The sequence below is a fragment of the Camelus dromedarius genome, chromosome 22 (genome assembly GCF_036321535.1).
Source record: "Camelus dromedarius isolate mCamDro1 chromosome 22, mCamDro1.pat, whole genome shotgun sequence".
In the NCBI taxonomy this organism is placed as follows: Eukaryota; Metazoa; Chordata; class Mammalia; order Artiodactyla; family Camelidae; genus Camelus; species Camelus dromedarius.
The window spans coordinates 11,511,158-11,527,007 of record NC_087457.1 but is presented as its reverse complement, the minus strand read 5'-3'; the positions used below and the strand labels follow the sequence as shown (position 1 = coordinate 11,527,007).

Here is a 15,850-nt window from a genome sequence, read left to right as displayed (position 1 = left end):
TTCCCCAATGAGTATTAGCATTTTCCATGTATCTCCAATTTGTCCTTTCTTGGTCTGACTGGTCTAATAAACTCACGTCAACAGAAAGCTATGAAGACGCCTGCAGTTAGCATGTATGTTTCTACGTCACCTAAAAGGCAAATGAAAAACAAATCCTATTGGTCTTTATAATCGAGCAATTGCAGGTGAGTTTTGTTACTACGTTTATCAGCCAAAGGGATCACGGTAACCCCCTCTACCTAGCAGGCTGCTTTATGATCATATTCACGAAGTGTGCTGTGCTATGGAGATGAGGTATAAAGGAAGCTCACTAACTTGGGTCTCACAACTGTGGCGTTTGTAGCCATGGGCACAGGAGCCAGACTGAAACTTACCTCTGTCCTTACAGGAGAAGAACTCTTTGCAAAGCAAGTGAGTTGCATGACCAGCCCTGTAGGAGATTTTATCTCTATGAGAAGACACAGACTATTTCAACCTCTTAGCGAGGATCCTTTTAAATACAAAAACGTTCCTCTACTAGAAGATCGCCATTAGGCTTGTATGATGTGTTAATTCCGTATCATTTTTCCCTCATGGGAGTAAAAGTTCAAATGGGCAGTAGTTGGTAGATTGACATTATTACCAGGACTCTGGGATAGTACAAGTACTTTACATATTGATAATCTGCAGAGTCTCACTCTTCCAGACAGATAACGTTCTCCCCTAGTACCCCTGAATTGAGATTTTACAGGAAATCCCTCAACTCTTTTCTCTCCCAGAAGCTCTGCTATGACCAGGTGGTCCTTCCGGAGCAGCTACACAATAGCCAGGTCTGCAGGCAGGCTCTTCCTTTCCATCGGAATTAACTTGGCTATTTGAAAATATTTCCCTTACATCTCACTCTCATGGTTCATAATGAAACTGGAAAGTAAGACACAACCTAATTAAAGAAATGTAACCGCATCCCCCAAGAAAGGGACAGAAACAACAGACAGCCAGCTTCCCAAGCAAAGATGCTTCAAGATTTCTCCAAATACATATAGAAAGAAATTCATCGCAGAATATGTCACCTCCATGGTACACTGGAATCACAAGTCCCTTTATCTACAAGGGCAAAAAATAACGAAATCTGAAAACAAACAAGAAAACCTCCAGCAGGGTAGCCACTTTCATTTGACAGGCTGCCAAAGGGCAACGGTATTTAGATGAGGAATTCTGAAATAATCTGATTATTATATTTGGCAGCTTCTCTATAAAGGGGTTGGCACAGCTTCTCTGAAAAGCAAGAGATCGGCGTTCCTAGGCTTGTCTATATTAGGTTATTAACATCTACAAAACACACGGAAGGAGATGAGCTCACTCACTAAACACAAACAGAAACAAAACTTTTTTTTTTTTTTTACTTGGACAACGCTTATGTTACAGCAGAATTGACAAATAAAGCCCTCTTTTACACAGCCGAAGAAAAGTCATCATTGGAGGTCTGCAGCTCTGTTGTGTGCTTTCCAAAACAGAAAAATAGATTGCTTCCCATCAAACACTCCTTCCTTCCCACGAGACGGTGCGTGGCCAGCAGGCGTGGCCGGCATGGCCGGCGTGGCCCGTGTGGCCGTGTCTCTCTGCAGGCAGGGAAACTGACAACCCTGACCCCTCCTGAGTGGACCCTCCACAAGAGAACGGTGCCAGATTTCCAACAGCTCCATAACAACACGGTGCAGTCTAAGTCATTTTATTTATTGCTCGCCGAGTTTTAACCACCTCAGCTCTCTTGTGGAAAAGTAATGGACTGGAAAATCCTGACACCCGGAGATCCATCGCCTAAGGTCACAAAGTACCAAGGGCAACCCCGGCCGGAGAGCCGAGAAGCATCCCCAAAAGAAGCTCAAAGTCCAGCTCTGCAGCCAGCCGCGGGGACAGCAGAGCCAGTCTCCAGGCACAAGACTGAAACCTGGAGAAAGATCTTTGTGATTTATATGCAGAGACTTTCCCCATCTGAGGGTCACAGTTTTCCAGTCTGCCATGCTGGCCAGTGGCGTGCTCTCCGAAGTCACTGAATCTTGATGCAGCAAGAGGACGTCAGTGAGAAACAGAGGATCAGGGGACCTCAGCCCACTGAAGGTGGTCATTTCTTCCGAATTCACTCACTTCTTTCCAAATCATCAGTGCCCCTCTTGAAAGCCCACAGCTCAGGCCAACTTCATAAAGTAGAGAACATTCATTTAGTTCCCTGTGATTCTGGGGTTTCTCTTTCTTCTTTGGAAGACCTTTGGGAAAACATTTCATCAAGGTCAAGTGCTGTTAAGACATTTTTGCATTAAGAGGATCATCATGCAGGCAAACTAATTCATTTCCTAAGCGATTATTTTGGAAGCTGGCGAAGAGGACTTGGCTTAACCTTGAGGAACTGTTCTTTGAATGATCAGAAAAGAAAAAAAAAAAGGAGGATGATTCTTTCTTTCTTTCCTGTCTTCATTCTTCTTCAGATGGCAAACTGAGCTCACATTTTTGAAGGTGAAATGAGAAGGGCAGTGTTTGTGTTTATTACAGAGCTTCAACTAACAGTGATTCGTCTGGTTCTGTGCAAGTTGCCACCAATCGTGGTCAACATGATGAAAAAAATAAAGATTATTTCTTCAGAGAAGTGCTTTACATCGTGATCATCCGGGATTTAATACAAGAATTATCTGTTGAAGAAATCTGAGACTAAATTGAAAGTGTAGATTTTCCCACCGTCTTTGTGAATAATGCTCTCGCAATAGGATTATCGTTTAGAACATGTGCTAAATATATTACCAGGAAAGAACTTTAAAAATCCATCCGAATATCATAACTTACCACAAAGTTAAAAAAAAGAAAAGGAAGAAAGAAAACTCATTCATGCTCCAAAAACTTAAGATTAGTCGTATGTTAATCTGTGAATCCTCATAAGAAATGTTCATTGTTCAAGAAAGAATCTTCCTCTGGTGGTTGGTAAGCAATTCTCCATGGCAGAGAAATCCTGACTTTTTTTCCTCATCTCTTGATAGATGTTTTGACTACTTATTCTTCAGGCTATAAGATAGAAGGAAACACAGTCTTACCTTCTTTCATAATTATATATTATAATCTCTCCCCGCCCCCCTCTCTCTCTTTCTCTGTCTCTCTTTTCAAGGTCTCCCTCCCCCTCAACACACAACTTCAGCCATCAAATTAAAATAAAGCTGGATTTATATGATGAATCTCTTAAGTTCTACACAATAACTTCTAGACACATGTATATAACTCAACTCCCAATGTCACCTCTACGTATGCAGAAGAAAATATATCTCTCTATACTGTCAATCCAGACACTAAATTCATTCTGCAAGTTCTTAAAAATGAAAATAATAAACTGAATTTCCCATGTGGCATATTACATATTGCACCTTTAAGTTTCAGGTATCACTATTTGCAAAACCCCCTTTGAGGGAGAGAAGAACATTGTAGCATTTAGATTTCAAATAATTATAAACCCCCGTTCTCAATTCATTCAGAATTTTCAAGTAGATAAACAGGAACAAAAATTGTTTCTGGTTTTACTTTCCAAAAGCATTGACTTAAGTCAAACAGATGACTAATTTTTAACAAGCTTTTAGTTTTGCTTTTCTTCTTGGTAAGAAGACACTTCCATGTATTGCACGCCTCTTATGTGTCCAAAACTTCACATTTATTTTATATGATCATTAACCCCCACAAACATCTTTAATGTCATTTCTCCCCATTTTAAAGGTGAGAACACTGAGGCCTGAATTGGCAAAGGTAACGACACAAGGTCATCAGCGGTGCAGGGGTGGGAGCTGAACCCCAGGGAACAGCAGAATCAGAGAGCCTGCTGACACATGCAGGAGAGTCTTCTCATGCTACTGAAGGTCTCCTCTCGCTGCAACAAGGCTGCCAAAAGAGAATCTTCGAAAAATTAATTTCCTATTAACCCTAAAGCTGTTTTTGGGGGGTGAGGGTCAAGTGCTGAAGCAGGTCAGAATCTTTGCGTACGTTTTCCTACCCCTCAGCCCTGAGACCTAAATATCACGGTGGAAATCTGGTAAAGGAAAAGTTCACACGCCACAGAGGAAAATTCTGTCACTCACCTAGAAGCACACAGCATGTCTTGAAATTTTATTTTCCCCAAAAAGTGCTGTCATAGGATATTCTTAGGATCCGAATAAAAATTCAAATGCTGTTGGTATAATGCAGATCAAAAGAAAATGGAGAGCACGTGCATTTCTGGGGTAAAAACTGCTTGGAAATGTTCCCTTGGAATGACCCTGGTAACCACAGAGGCTTCTTAATAGTTGTTAGAAAGATAAATCCTGTTTTAGAATCTCATATTCCGTTCCTGTTACTCTCCGGTCATGACCTAGGGAAATTCCACAGTCACTGTCATCTTCATGAATTAATGTGACATAAAGGTTGAAAGTTCTCACTAAGCAAACAAGTATAATCTCTTTTTTTATAAACTGCAAAGCTGAACACTTTTCAAATTAAAATGAGTTGGAAGTGCAGTATCTCCACGTAACAGTAAGAGGACTGAACACATTCCCGGCTGAGCGGACTTCAATCATGATTATATCACAAGAAAAAAACCACAAGAGAGGTTTTGGGTTGTGTTTTTTTTTTTTTTAACTTATAGTAAGAGTGATATATTAAGAACTTAATCCCAAAATGAGGAAAAATATTACACTCTTCTTTATAGAGTCAGAATAATTATTCAGATCCTTTCTAAACACACAGAAGTAATGACAAATTCAAATGCCCTTCAGTTCCATGCAGCTTTTATAATTATTCATCCGTTAACTGTTATGATTGCTGGAAAGGCTCATGCACATTTTTTTTCTGTCAGCATCCCATTTGATACAAAGAACATGGAACATTTTACTGCTATTAATAAATATGCAGCCCTCCAATCCAAGAAGAAAGTTCTTTTTCATCTGAAAGATAAGCTGCATAATTCATGCATTTTCAGAGATTTCTTTAAATAGAAAATTGAAGAAAGGCATGGGGAGGGGAAAGGAATTCATTCCACAATTTCCATTTGTGGGGAGGGACGGTCCTTGTTTTCCAAGTCTTCAATGTGGTTCGATTTGAAAAGACCGTTTCACCTGTGTTGTATTCATATCCATCAGATTCCTAGAGCTTGCATTATTTCTGACATATGTCCTCCTGGAAATGATGACCACATGGCCTCTGTTTCACTGTCTGAAAAAAATTCTTTAACTAAAGGGTCTTGGGACTGTTCTCAGGGTCTTGGGATACAGTTAGGAAAGCTGAGAACAACGTGGGACAGGTCCCTCTGCCTCCCAAGAAGAGATGGTTCCAACGCAGAGAGCTGTGGGGCTCCACCTACTTCCTGTACCCTTGGCCCCCTGTTGGAGGTCCTGCCGTAGGACGGACGAGAAGGCCTTCCAGGCGGGTCTCGTATTCAAATCAGAAGAGAATCACACGTGTAGGACCAGTCAGTTTAAAACGCTTTTCTTTCCACTAAGCACCCCTTTCACGGACCTGACCTGGAGGTTCAGAGAACAAGGATGCTCTGAACAGGCTCTGAGACAGAAGCCTTATGTTGTCTGATAAGGACATCTTAGGATCCGAAGAGCAGTCTCAAATACTGAAATTAAACTCCCCTCACTGTTGAAAATGACCAGAAAGGTTCACAGTCTACTTAGATGTTATCAAGGTGAGAGACAGGACTAGAGAAAGCATTCAGACCAAGTGTGTTGGAAGGTGGGGGCTGGAGAAAAGCGTCTTTTTTCTCCAATGATTCATTTGTCCCAGATTGAATTTACACTGTTTGACAAACCAATTTAAAAGCCAAGCAGAACATACTCAGCCGTGATCAAGCCCAGTTTCTGAGCGCCCGGCAGCAAGTTTACAACGACGTGAGGCATTCAGTAGCGAGCCGTGGCTTGTGTGAAACGATACGGCCAGGATTCGTCAGATGGGGAAGAGTGATGTCCCAGCCTTTTCCACAAATATGTTGCTGGACAGTCGTGACTTTGAACTCATTCAACCTGCTGCCTGAGCTGCACCATGAAGGACATCCAAGGACTTGTCACCTTCGCCCAGTTTATGAAGACGGTACAATGAGAAACCAAATTCAATTACATTTCCAAGGCCGAACATCTCCCTAATGCTAATCTTTCTTTTCCGTACTCCCTCACTCGGCAAATAAAGAATCCGGAGCAGAAATCCCGGGTCTTCCCTGACTTGGTCCTTCTCTTCCTCACCCCACAGCCCATCAACCACCAATCTCACTGGCTTCCTATTTCTCTCTTTGCCACATCATTTCCCCCGCATCCCCTGCGCTTGCGCTCTTTTGGGCCCTGGACATTCACTGCAGGGTCTTCTCTCTGGCGGTTTGGTACCCAGCTCTGCTGCTTCCTGGTGCTGGTGTAGCACGGACACCCTAGGTTCCCATCACCCACTGGAGAAAAATACAATCACAAAATCCTTTGTGACGTGACCACTGCCGTCTCCTCCAGCTCCATTTTTTGGTCAGTCACCCCACAATCACTCTACACTCTGATCACAGAGAACTACCTGAGGTTTTTGAAACTGCCAGGCTCCCACGTGCTCCTAAGATTTTGCAAAGGCTCTTTCTTCTGCCTGGGAAGGCATGCCCTCCAGCTCTCACCCCACTTAGCAGAAGCCTGCTTCCTCAATATATCCTTTCACATAGTGACCCCGACAAAATGTAACAAAATAACAAATGTATCTTGAATACTGTGAGCAGTCACGTAGCGAAGAGAACAAAACTTAAAAGAAAAAAGAAAAAATGCCCAAGTTACAGGATGTGATTTGTAAACTGCTGTGCTTAAGACAAGGGTTGCAGTGTGTTTTGTCTTTGAGAGGGTGAATGGCATGGGACGGGGGGTAGGTGGGGAAGAAAGGGAAGAAGTAAGAATGTGGGAGCAAAGGGAAGGGGACGAGGCACAGAGAGAGTGCCACCAGGAAGATGCCTTTGTTCTGTGCATGGTGCTATGCAAATGTGCCACAGCTGTCTAGACAAAAAAAATAGTTGCAAAGTGTTAATTATTAGTGGAAGTCTATATAGTCTGATTGATCTAGGGGTGAGGGAAGACTCAAAGTCATAAGCGGAGAAAGATGCAGAAAGACCACAAGACACTGGGTGTTAAAAGTACAGGTAGGGCTTTGGATCCTAACAGCTTGTGTGAACTTCGCTGGGTCGTCCGACGCCAACCCAAGATGACTGAAGGTGGACGGGGTTCAGCTGGGCTACACATGATGAACTTCCCCAAACCTTCTTAGAAGAGCAAACCCCATACCCTTATCATCCTTTAAATACAGACATAATTTAAGAAAATTCAGGCTAATTCAGAGAAAAGTCAGATAGTCTGAACATTCAAGAAATTGTGAATATTCAAAAGTACAGAATATTTTAAATGAATGCAGGCCCACCACCTCCTGATACACCCAGAGGAGCAAAACTGACATGAACGATTTGTAATTAACTTACCGAAACACCTAAGAAAACAAGCCTCCTCTGCTTAGAAGAGAATTTGCGCTGTTTATATGCAAATGAATGCTCCTGATGTGTTTAAGAACAATTTATTCCCTTAAGAAGGCAAACATTCTCTTTATAATCTTGTTTACACTATTCATTTGCTTTGCAGACCATTTTTCATACGATCACAAAATCATAAAATGTCAGAGGCAGGAGGGAGCCCAGGGATGCCCGTGACTCTTTATTTCTTTATTTTTAATGCACAGCATCATGCAATATTGATGCATGAGCTTCCCCAAATAAACACATGAAGAAACCCAGAGGGTCAACCAGTCGTCTGTCTCCTTGGGACGAAGCCTAACTCTCAGGTCCCCTTAGTCCTCATTTCTGGTCCTATCCTGGCCAAGTCACCTCCATCCTGCATTTTCTGATAAGAAACACAATGAAAAAGTCAAAGCATCTCTATCTTCTTATCTGCTTCCACTTATTCTTCTTTTCCTTTCAAAGGGCTTGCGAGTTACAGTTTGAAAACATGGTTGTAAATTCCAGCACCTATTGCTCCTACCTGGATATGTATGTGCCGTGTTTTTAACTTTATTTAGTCTCCGTTTATCCATCTGTAACACAAAGACATCAGTAGCATCTTCCGCATATAGATGCCACGAGGAGTAAAGGAGATAACGTGTGTGAATGGGTCCAGTGACCACTCAAAATTTAGAGAGTCTAAGGTCTTTATCCTTGATCTTTGTCACTGAAACATTTCTGACGGAGCTGCTACAGAATAAAAAATTCAGCTGGCTTTCATCCCAGGTTCTTGGGTGGAGGACCTAAAGCCTTGAAACTTCCCAGTTGACAGATGTGTCTCTGTCACTCAGGGTGGGCTCTCTCCCTCTTTCTCTCTTGCTCAAAGTTTATGCTAATGAGGTGACTCTTGGTAAGTCCCAGGGTAATTTCAGGATGGGGGCTGGCCGTGCCGGAAAGACCAGCCTGTGATTAGACCGTTGAGGCTTTCAGCCAAATGATGTTACCCTTGACCTCTGGGAAGCACGGGGCGGGGGGAGGCTGGAGGTTGAGGTCAGTTCTGTGGCCAGTGATTCAGTCCATCAAATCAAAGACACAAAACCCCAATAAAATCTCTGCACACTGAAGCTCAGTGAAGCTTCCTTGTTGAACACACTGGTGTGTGTGCTGGGAGGGTGGGTGGTACCCCTAATTCCCTGGGGGAGGCACAGAAGCTCTGCCTTTGGGACCCTCCCAGACCTCACCCTATGCATCCTGTCTGGTCCTGGTTTCCATCCTTTATAATAAAACTGTAATCATACGTCGAATGCTCTCCTGAGTTCTGCAGTTCCTTCTAATGAATTGTCAAACCAGAGGAGGTGGTGGGAACCGTGGAATTTGTAGGCGCTTGGTCAGGAATGTGGATAGCCTAGGGGTCCCCCAAGCTTGCAGCTGGTGTCTGAAGTGAGGGTGGTCAGAGAATGCTTTGATGACTCTAATCAGCTAGTGCGGGGACCACACTCAGCCCTGCAGGAGGAAACCCATCCGACTCCACTTCTGTACTTTGGCGAACAGAGCCCAACCCCGCGGGCACCGAGCACGTCTGTGGGGCCAGCCAGAAACGCCTCTGCAGTGGAGCATAAATAAAGCAAGGGCAGATCGGTAGTTGTCAGAGGGTGAGCTCTACCATCGAATGCTGGCCCTCAAGTCCCAGATCCGGCATTTGCTAGCTCTGTGGTCTCTCCCTCTGTTTCCTGACCCCGAAGGCAGCGTTGATGTAATAACAGCATAGACCTCATAGGGCTGCTTGAAGACAAATGAGTTAATAGATGGCAGTATTATGTACCTCGCACACACAGGACAACGAGTAAATGTTGTTTCTTATTATCATTATTTGCATTAGTATTATTTACTCTGCTGCACGGGCCCCTGCTTTAGGCTAAGTCAATTACCGTGCCTTATGTAATTAGCAGAAACAGAAACAGGCTGTTGAAGAGAGATGTGCGTCTAGAACCCAAGGGCAGCTCTCATTCTACATGTTTCCAGGGGAGAGAACGCTCATGAGAAACAACGGAATATGACAGAAGGATGGGCTGTAGGAGGAAGGCTAGTATACGATGCGCTCACAATGCCTCCTCCTACAAAAATAAAGGCTAATATGGTCTAGACTACACTGCCCACTATGTACCCCGTAGCTACACATGGTGACGTAAATGTAAACTAATTAAAATTAAATACAATTTAAGATTCATTTCCTCAGTCACACAGGCCACATTTCAAGTGATCCAGAGCCATGTGTGGCTAGTGGCTGTGTCGTACATCAAGTGTCTGAAATCAGTGATGTTTTGAAATACAAATCAGAGTTCTTTCTTTAAGAAAGTTCTATAACCATTTAAAATCCATTAATCCCCCCCCACCAGTGTAAAAATAAAATGAAGAAAAACAAGGAGTGCATTTCATGCAGAGACTGACCATTATTATGTTTCAATAATCTGTACCCATCTCTCAAACATTTCAGGGCCTCTAAGCTTGGGATCAGGAAAGGAGAACTGTCCAAAATCTTGATATACTGACTTCCTCTCCTTCAGCTCACATGCAAATGTCCTGGGGCACCTGCCTTTTGACAACATGGAGGCTAGCAGTTCCAGCTGATCCCTTGTATACTCAGGTCAGTCATTGTAAAAGTGGAAAGCCACTGCCCAAAGCTGGCCCTGGGACAGAGATGGGTTCAAGGCCAGTGAAACAGAGTCATAGAAACCAAGGAACAATTTGGCAGAAGCATGTGTTGATGGTGTGTGTGGTGAGGGTAGAAGGAAGGGAAAGACTGGGAACAAAAGGGATCAAAACTGGAAAGCAATACTGTGTGCGGAAGACTGCTGAGATGGTAACTGGGAAACAGGGTGGGATGGGATGCAGCCAGCTTGCAGAGGGGAGATGCCAGGATGGAGAGGCAGGATGGAGGGCAGGAAGATGATGGAGGCAACCTGGGGCTCTGGACTTATGTCTGGGCCACAAAGGGGTCATGGAGGACCCTGGTACCCATGCTGGCCTGCCGGACTAACATAATCATGCAATTTTTAGAACGAATTATTTGAAAATTCTTACATTATTATCAAAACATCATATGATGGAACAAGTGAGCTCGGAAAGACCTTTAAATTAAGATCTAGGTCTGGGTTTACCACTAAATGGTTACACTGCACACGTACCTCCATCTCTTCAAGCCTCATTTTCCTCAACTCTTCAATGAAGAGATGGGCAAATTTATTCTCTGGGCCCTTTCACCTCCCACATGCTTAATCCTGTGGTCGGGCCAAGGTCACTGCCATGCACATAGACTCAACCCTTTAAGCCGTTCAGCTCCAACTTCAGCAGTTTTCTGTCAGCCCTATCTAAGTGATTACGGACGCAAAAACGACAAATCCACAGGTAGAGAGCATTCTGTACTAACTTTCCCTTTTCCTTTTTAATTTCTTTTTCCCTTCAGACTCAGGGTTTATTTGCTTATCAGCGCCAGCTACAGACCCAGCCAAACCTTACAGCAGATCTCCAAATTCACTACTGAAAGCTGTCAGTACATTTCACGCATAGAGCCAGACTCTATCTTTTTATAAATGTGCTGATAGGCCGAGGAGAAGGACCAAGAAAACCAGCCCATGCTCATGGACAGCCTCAGGGAGACCGTGGTCTGGGGTGGCATCTTCCAGGGTACAAGGTCTGGACCAAAAAAGGCAAAACACACATTATCAAGAAAAGGCAGCGGTGTCTGCAATGTCTGCAGTAGGCAAACTCAACCGTATGAGCACAATTCAGTCACATCCAGACATCATCCGAGGAAAAATATCCACCCTGATCCCCTACTCCAAACAGCTCTGGCTCCATATTGTCCCTGCAGGACATCTGTGGTGCAGAGTGGGGGACACCGCTGCGGGGTCTGAGTCCTGGCGTCACGTGACATCATCTCAGTCACGGAACTGCTGGGAAATGACTTGCCCTCTCTAAGCCCCAGTTCCCTAAGCTCTAAACTGGGAGAAAGACATCTGCTGAATAGGACGTTTGTGAGGAGTGAGTGGGTTGGTGAAAACTCTTTGTAAGTGGTTAAAATTAGCGGAAAAGCTATTCACATGTAAACCATGAGAATGATAGCTTTATGGAATAATATGACTTTATTGCTCCTTAAAGATTATTTTATACACTTGAACTGAGATCGTGTTGTGGGAATAACATATTAGCCAACTACAAAATCATTAGTGATCTGCTTACATGATGAGCTTATGCTTCGGAATTCTGAGTGTCTGAGGACTTGAATCTAACAGACTTGAGTTATTGGAAGCAAGATGTTTGTTGGGCTGGGGGTGCTGAAAACCTCGGCTTAAGCAGTCAGGAGCTGCAAAGGGCAATAACGCCAGTGGTGGGGGGGGGGCAGGGGGCAGGGAGATGGTACAGGGAGGAGCTGCAATTACGCATGGGAGGGGCTGCTAAGTCACAGGTTCCACCTCTTGGCTTGGCCTTGGTCTTGACCAGCACTGATGCACGTGGTGATGGAGCAGAGGGGATTTTTAAGCCTTGTCAGAGGTGCCAAATGGCTTCATCTTGCATTGATAGTAGACTGCAGGAGTGGTAAGTTGAAGGGAGAACCGCCAAACAAAAAAAGGAAGCAAGCCTTGATGATTTCGAAAATTCTCAGCCTCTCTGAACAGCAAAAGATGCTAAAATTAAGAAGTGGCTTCTAGGTACTATCAGGAAAATGTGGTCCAGAGACAGAGCTGAATGAGACTGCTAAACCTTGCTTAAGACTTCAAAAAGATGAAAGGATGGGCTGTTCCTGGGTCCCTCACAGCATCCTTTACAGAGATTGAGGCTGTGTCTTGTAAATTGTCTCAATGGAACAAGAGAGCATTGTCTCTTGTCGTTCTCAACAGGGACCAGAGCTAGAGAAAGGCTTTTCTCAAAGAGATTTGCAGGTGGGAATTTTTTCCCAGTACAATGAACCCAAATAAGATTCACAGACATCCCACAGAGTTTCTGAGAGAATGACATCAGCAGAAACACTGTCATTTTTGGTCTGAAAGGAGTAGACACAGTCCAAAATGAAAAGAGGCCAGTAGACCCCAGAAATTTGGCTGGTGAGAAACAGCCAACCAACTACGTGGGTGCAAGTATGTACTGGCTTTCGTGAACAAGGAGGATGCCTCAGAGGGCCGACCACAGCAAGGAGCTTTGGAAGTGGTTTCCAAAGATCTCTGCATCCTGGTACCAGAATCCTGGTGTGATGCCCTCTCCTGGAGCGTGGGCTGGATCTGGTGACTTATTTCTAGCCAAGAGGACACAGGTAGTATCATTGAAAGATTATGTTATAAAGATTGTTACCGTTACATTGTCTCACACTCTCTGATGCCCTCTTGCTTTCTTGTTTAGATGGTTGTGAGTTACCCTGCCCAGAAATGCCTCCGGACGGCATTTAGCACGGAATGGGGACCCTCATCTCGGCAATTCACAAACAGTTGGCTCCTGCCAACGACCACTTGAGTGAACCTGGAAGCAGACCCACCCCTAGTGCAGCCTTGACTGAAGCCTTAGGAGAAACTCGGAGCCGGAGAACCCAGGTAAACCGTGCTGGATTCTCAACCCACAGTAACTGAGATAATAAATGTCGTTTCGAGGTACTAAGTTTGGGGTCACTTGTTAGGCAACAAGAGGTAACTAAATATACGGTCAGTGTTATGGACTGAATTTGTGTCCCCCGCCCTCTCACAATTCATATGTTGAAGTTCTAACCTTCAGTATCTCAGAATTATGACCTTAGTTGGAAACAGCCACTGCAGATGTAATTAGTTACGATGAGGTAATTCTGCAGTAGGAAGGACCTCAAATCCAAGATGACTGGCGTCCTTATAAAAATGGGAAATCTGGACCCAGAGATGGAGAGAATGTATGCGGAAAACTGGATGCCCCAAGCCGGGGACCTACCAGAAGCTAGGAGAGAGGCCTGGAACAGATCCTTCCCCAGAACCTTCAGAGGGTCCTGCCTTGACCCTCGATCTCCAACTTCTGGCCTCCAGAACTTTGAGACAATCAATTTCTGTTGTTCAAGGCACTCAAGTTTGTGGTACTTTGTTATGAGAGCCCTAGGAAATTAGCATAGTCAGGGTAAGTGGGAGGAAAAGTGTTTTAGAGGATCAAGTAGGAGAACAAACAAGGAATGATTTGTTCTGCTTGCAGCAATCCTCTGAAACTGACACTCCTCACTAAATCTCAGCCAAAAAATAAACCGTGTCCCTATGTTGCTGGAGATTAGGTTCTTGTGTTCTCTTTAGCTATGTGTTTTGGGACACCACCACCCTCGTTTCCTGTTCATCAATTTTTCACATGATGCTATTCTTGTTTCATCACAGAAAGAATTCAGAGATGGATGCAGAGGTTAAGAAAGTAAAGTGAGCATTTATTAAGGGGTAGAGAGCACACTGTCAAGGGGATAGCAGGCAGACTCAGGTGAGCAGCTGCACTGAGTTTCTTTGGCGAGCTGGTTACACAGAGTGTAAAAATAAACCGACAGAATATTTATTGGGAAGGGAGGGGTTTGGGTCGAACTCCCTGATCTCCATCCCAGCTCCAACTTCTCGAAGGAGGAAGGATTTTTGTCTTTATTTAATCTGGATCAGAAGTGTCATGGCATTGGTGCAGGATGGGTATTTCTAATCTGCAAGGCTCATTTTATTGTAATGAGGGCATAATGAGCAAAAGGTTACATTCAGACACTGGAAATTCTTGCCTTTCCCCTCCTTGCTTTGACAGCCTCCAGGACACTTGTCACCCCAAAATGTGTGATTTCTTATCAGTCTGAAGTTTCCTGCTTTCCTCTGTCTGCCCAAGGACCCCCGCTGTTCACAAGATGTGTGGTTTCCTGCCATTTGGCCCGTGCCCCCCTTACCCTGCTCACATCTAGGTATCGGCCTGCTCTAACACCTATTCAGGTGCCATCACTGCAGGGCTCTTCTGATCACAGAAGAAGTTACAAGATCAATGCGGAGTCACCCAGGTGTGCATGGCCTTGCATCATGAAAGATCTGTGTAAGGAGATCCATCTCACCTCCTACATGGATTCATGACAAAAAGAATAAAAATATGTAAAAAGAAAACATGACTCCCTTTTGTGTAAATTAATTTACAGCCCTGCCAACCCATTTGAGGAACCACAGGGTGAATCCCGTTAACAGGGGAAACATCATCTAAAGGACCTCTCACATCAGCCTGGGCTCCACAGAGAAGCATCCGCCCGCTCAGCTCTGAATGGGAGCAAACGGGCTCCCAGGTGTCAAGACCCGGCAGTTCGCACACTTTGGACATACACACTTTCCACGGATAGACAAAAAGCAATTGATTAGGGGAAAATTGGGGCTGCAAAATTTTAATCTCTGATTAAAATTCATGCTGACTGCTCTCATCCAGGGCTGGCGAGTCCTGGTGGGGAAGAAGATCCTTTTTTGTGGACTCTGTTAATACTTGAGAAGAAAGAGTGAAGCCATGAATTACGCTCCGAGGGTCCTCCGGGAGAAATACCAATTCCTGAGGCAGAGTAATTATCTGTTTCCAGTCCCTGACCTTTACTCCCTGATGACTGGAGGGGAGGGAAGCAGGAAGTCCATCGCTCCAAGGCTCCCTGCCAGAGCCAGGAAGTGCTCTGGTCTAAGTGATGGCTACAGAAATGTAGGTTATGTGCCGCTCATAAAGCTGCACTGAAACACGGCTTCACACTGCTTCTGCCAGATCCTCTGAACATTCTCGGACACATATCCGCCACCCAGGGCATTTCTGAGTAGAGTGTCATTTTCAAAAGCATTTCACATACACCCCCACAAAGGAACATAGAATAAATACAGAAATGCAATCGTGATCAGGGATGACACTTCTCAAGGTGCATCATTTGCAATGTTTTGATTAACTCCCATTTCTGAACGGCCAAGCAGCTTACTTGAATAAACAGCAAACTCCAATTGGACATCTGTGTCTGTGGTCTAAATGGAACCCCTGGCTGGCTCGCGTGTGTCACCGGGTTTCCCAGGGACTGCGTGTGCGACCCAGGCTGGGTATCATCCCGAAGAATGTTCCCAGAGACGTCCTGAGGAGGCAGCATCTAACTCTTGTAAGCAGAGAAAGCCCAGCAGACCTCGTCTTCCTGTCCTGGTCCCTCATAAAAGTCTCTCACATTTAGATTCTGGACCAAACTGCAGAATCTAGCCAGCAGGAGCCTCCTATGTGGAAACCACCCCCTGATGACATGGAAGTGTTTGGGTGGCGATTTGGAGAGGAAGGAATCCACCCTGCAGTTGAAAGGACGTGGACCACGGGCCAGACGCAGATGTGGATTAGAACGTAAGCCCTGCCAGTTAC

General features: G+C 44.5%; 1 protein-coding gene across 4 annotated transcripts in view; it reads right to left on the bottom strand.

Annotated features, from left to right (window-relative positions):
• ZMAT4 (zinc finger matrin-type 4) overlaps window positions 1–15,850 on the bottom strand; it is a 416,088-nt gene that overhangs the window by 130,013 nt on the left and 270,225 nt on the right. The window contains exon 7 of one of the 4 annotated variants that reach the window (XM_010976927.3): window positions 1,388–3,030. The exons of the other annotated variants lie outside the window; for them this stretch is intronic. Within the exon in view, the coding sequence (XP_010975229.1) occupies window positions 3,015–3,030 (16 nt within the window). The 3' untranslated portion in view covers window positions 1,388–3,014. Of the gene's footprint in view, window positions 1–1,387; window positions 3,031–15,850 lie in introns of those variants that run through there. 4 annotated transcript variants of the gene reach the window in all.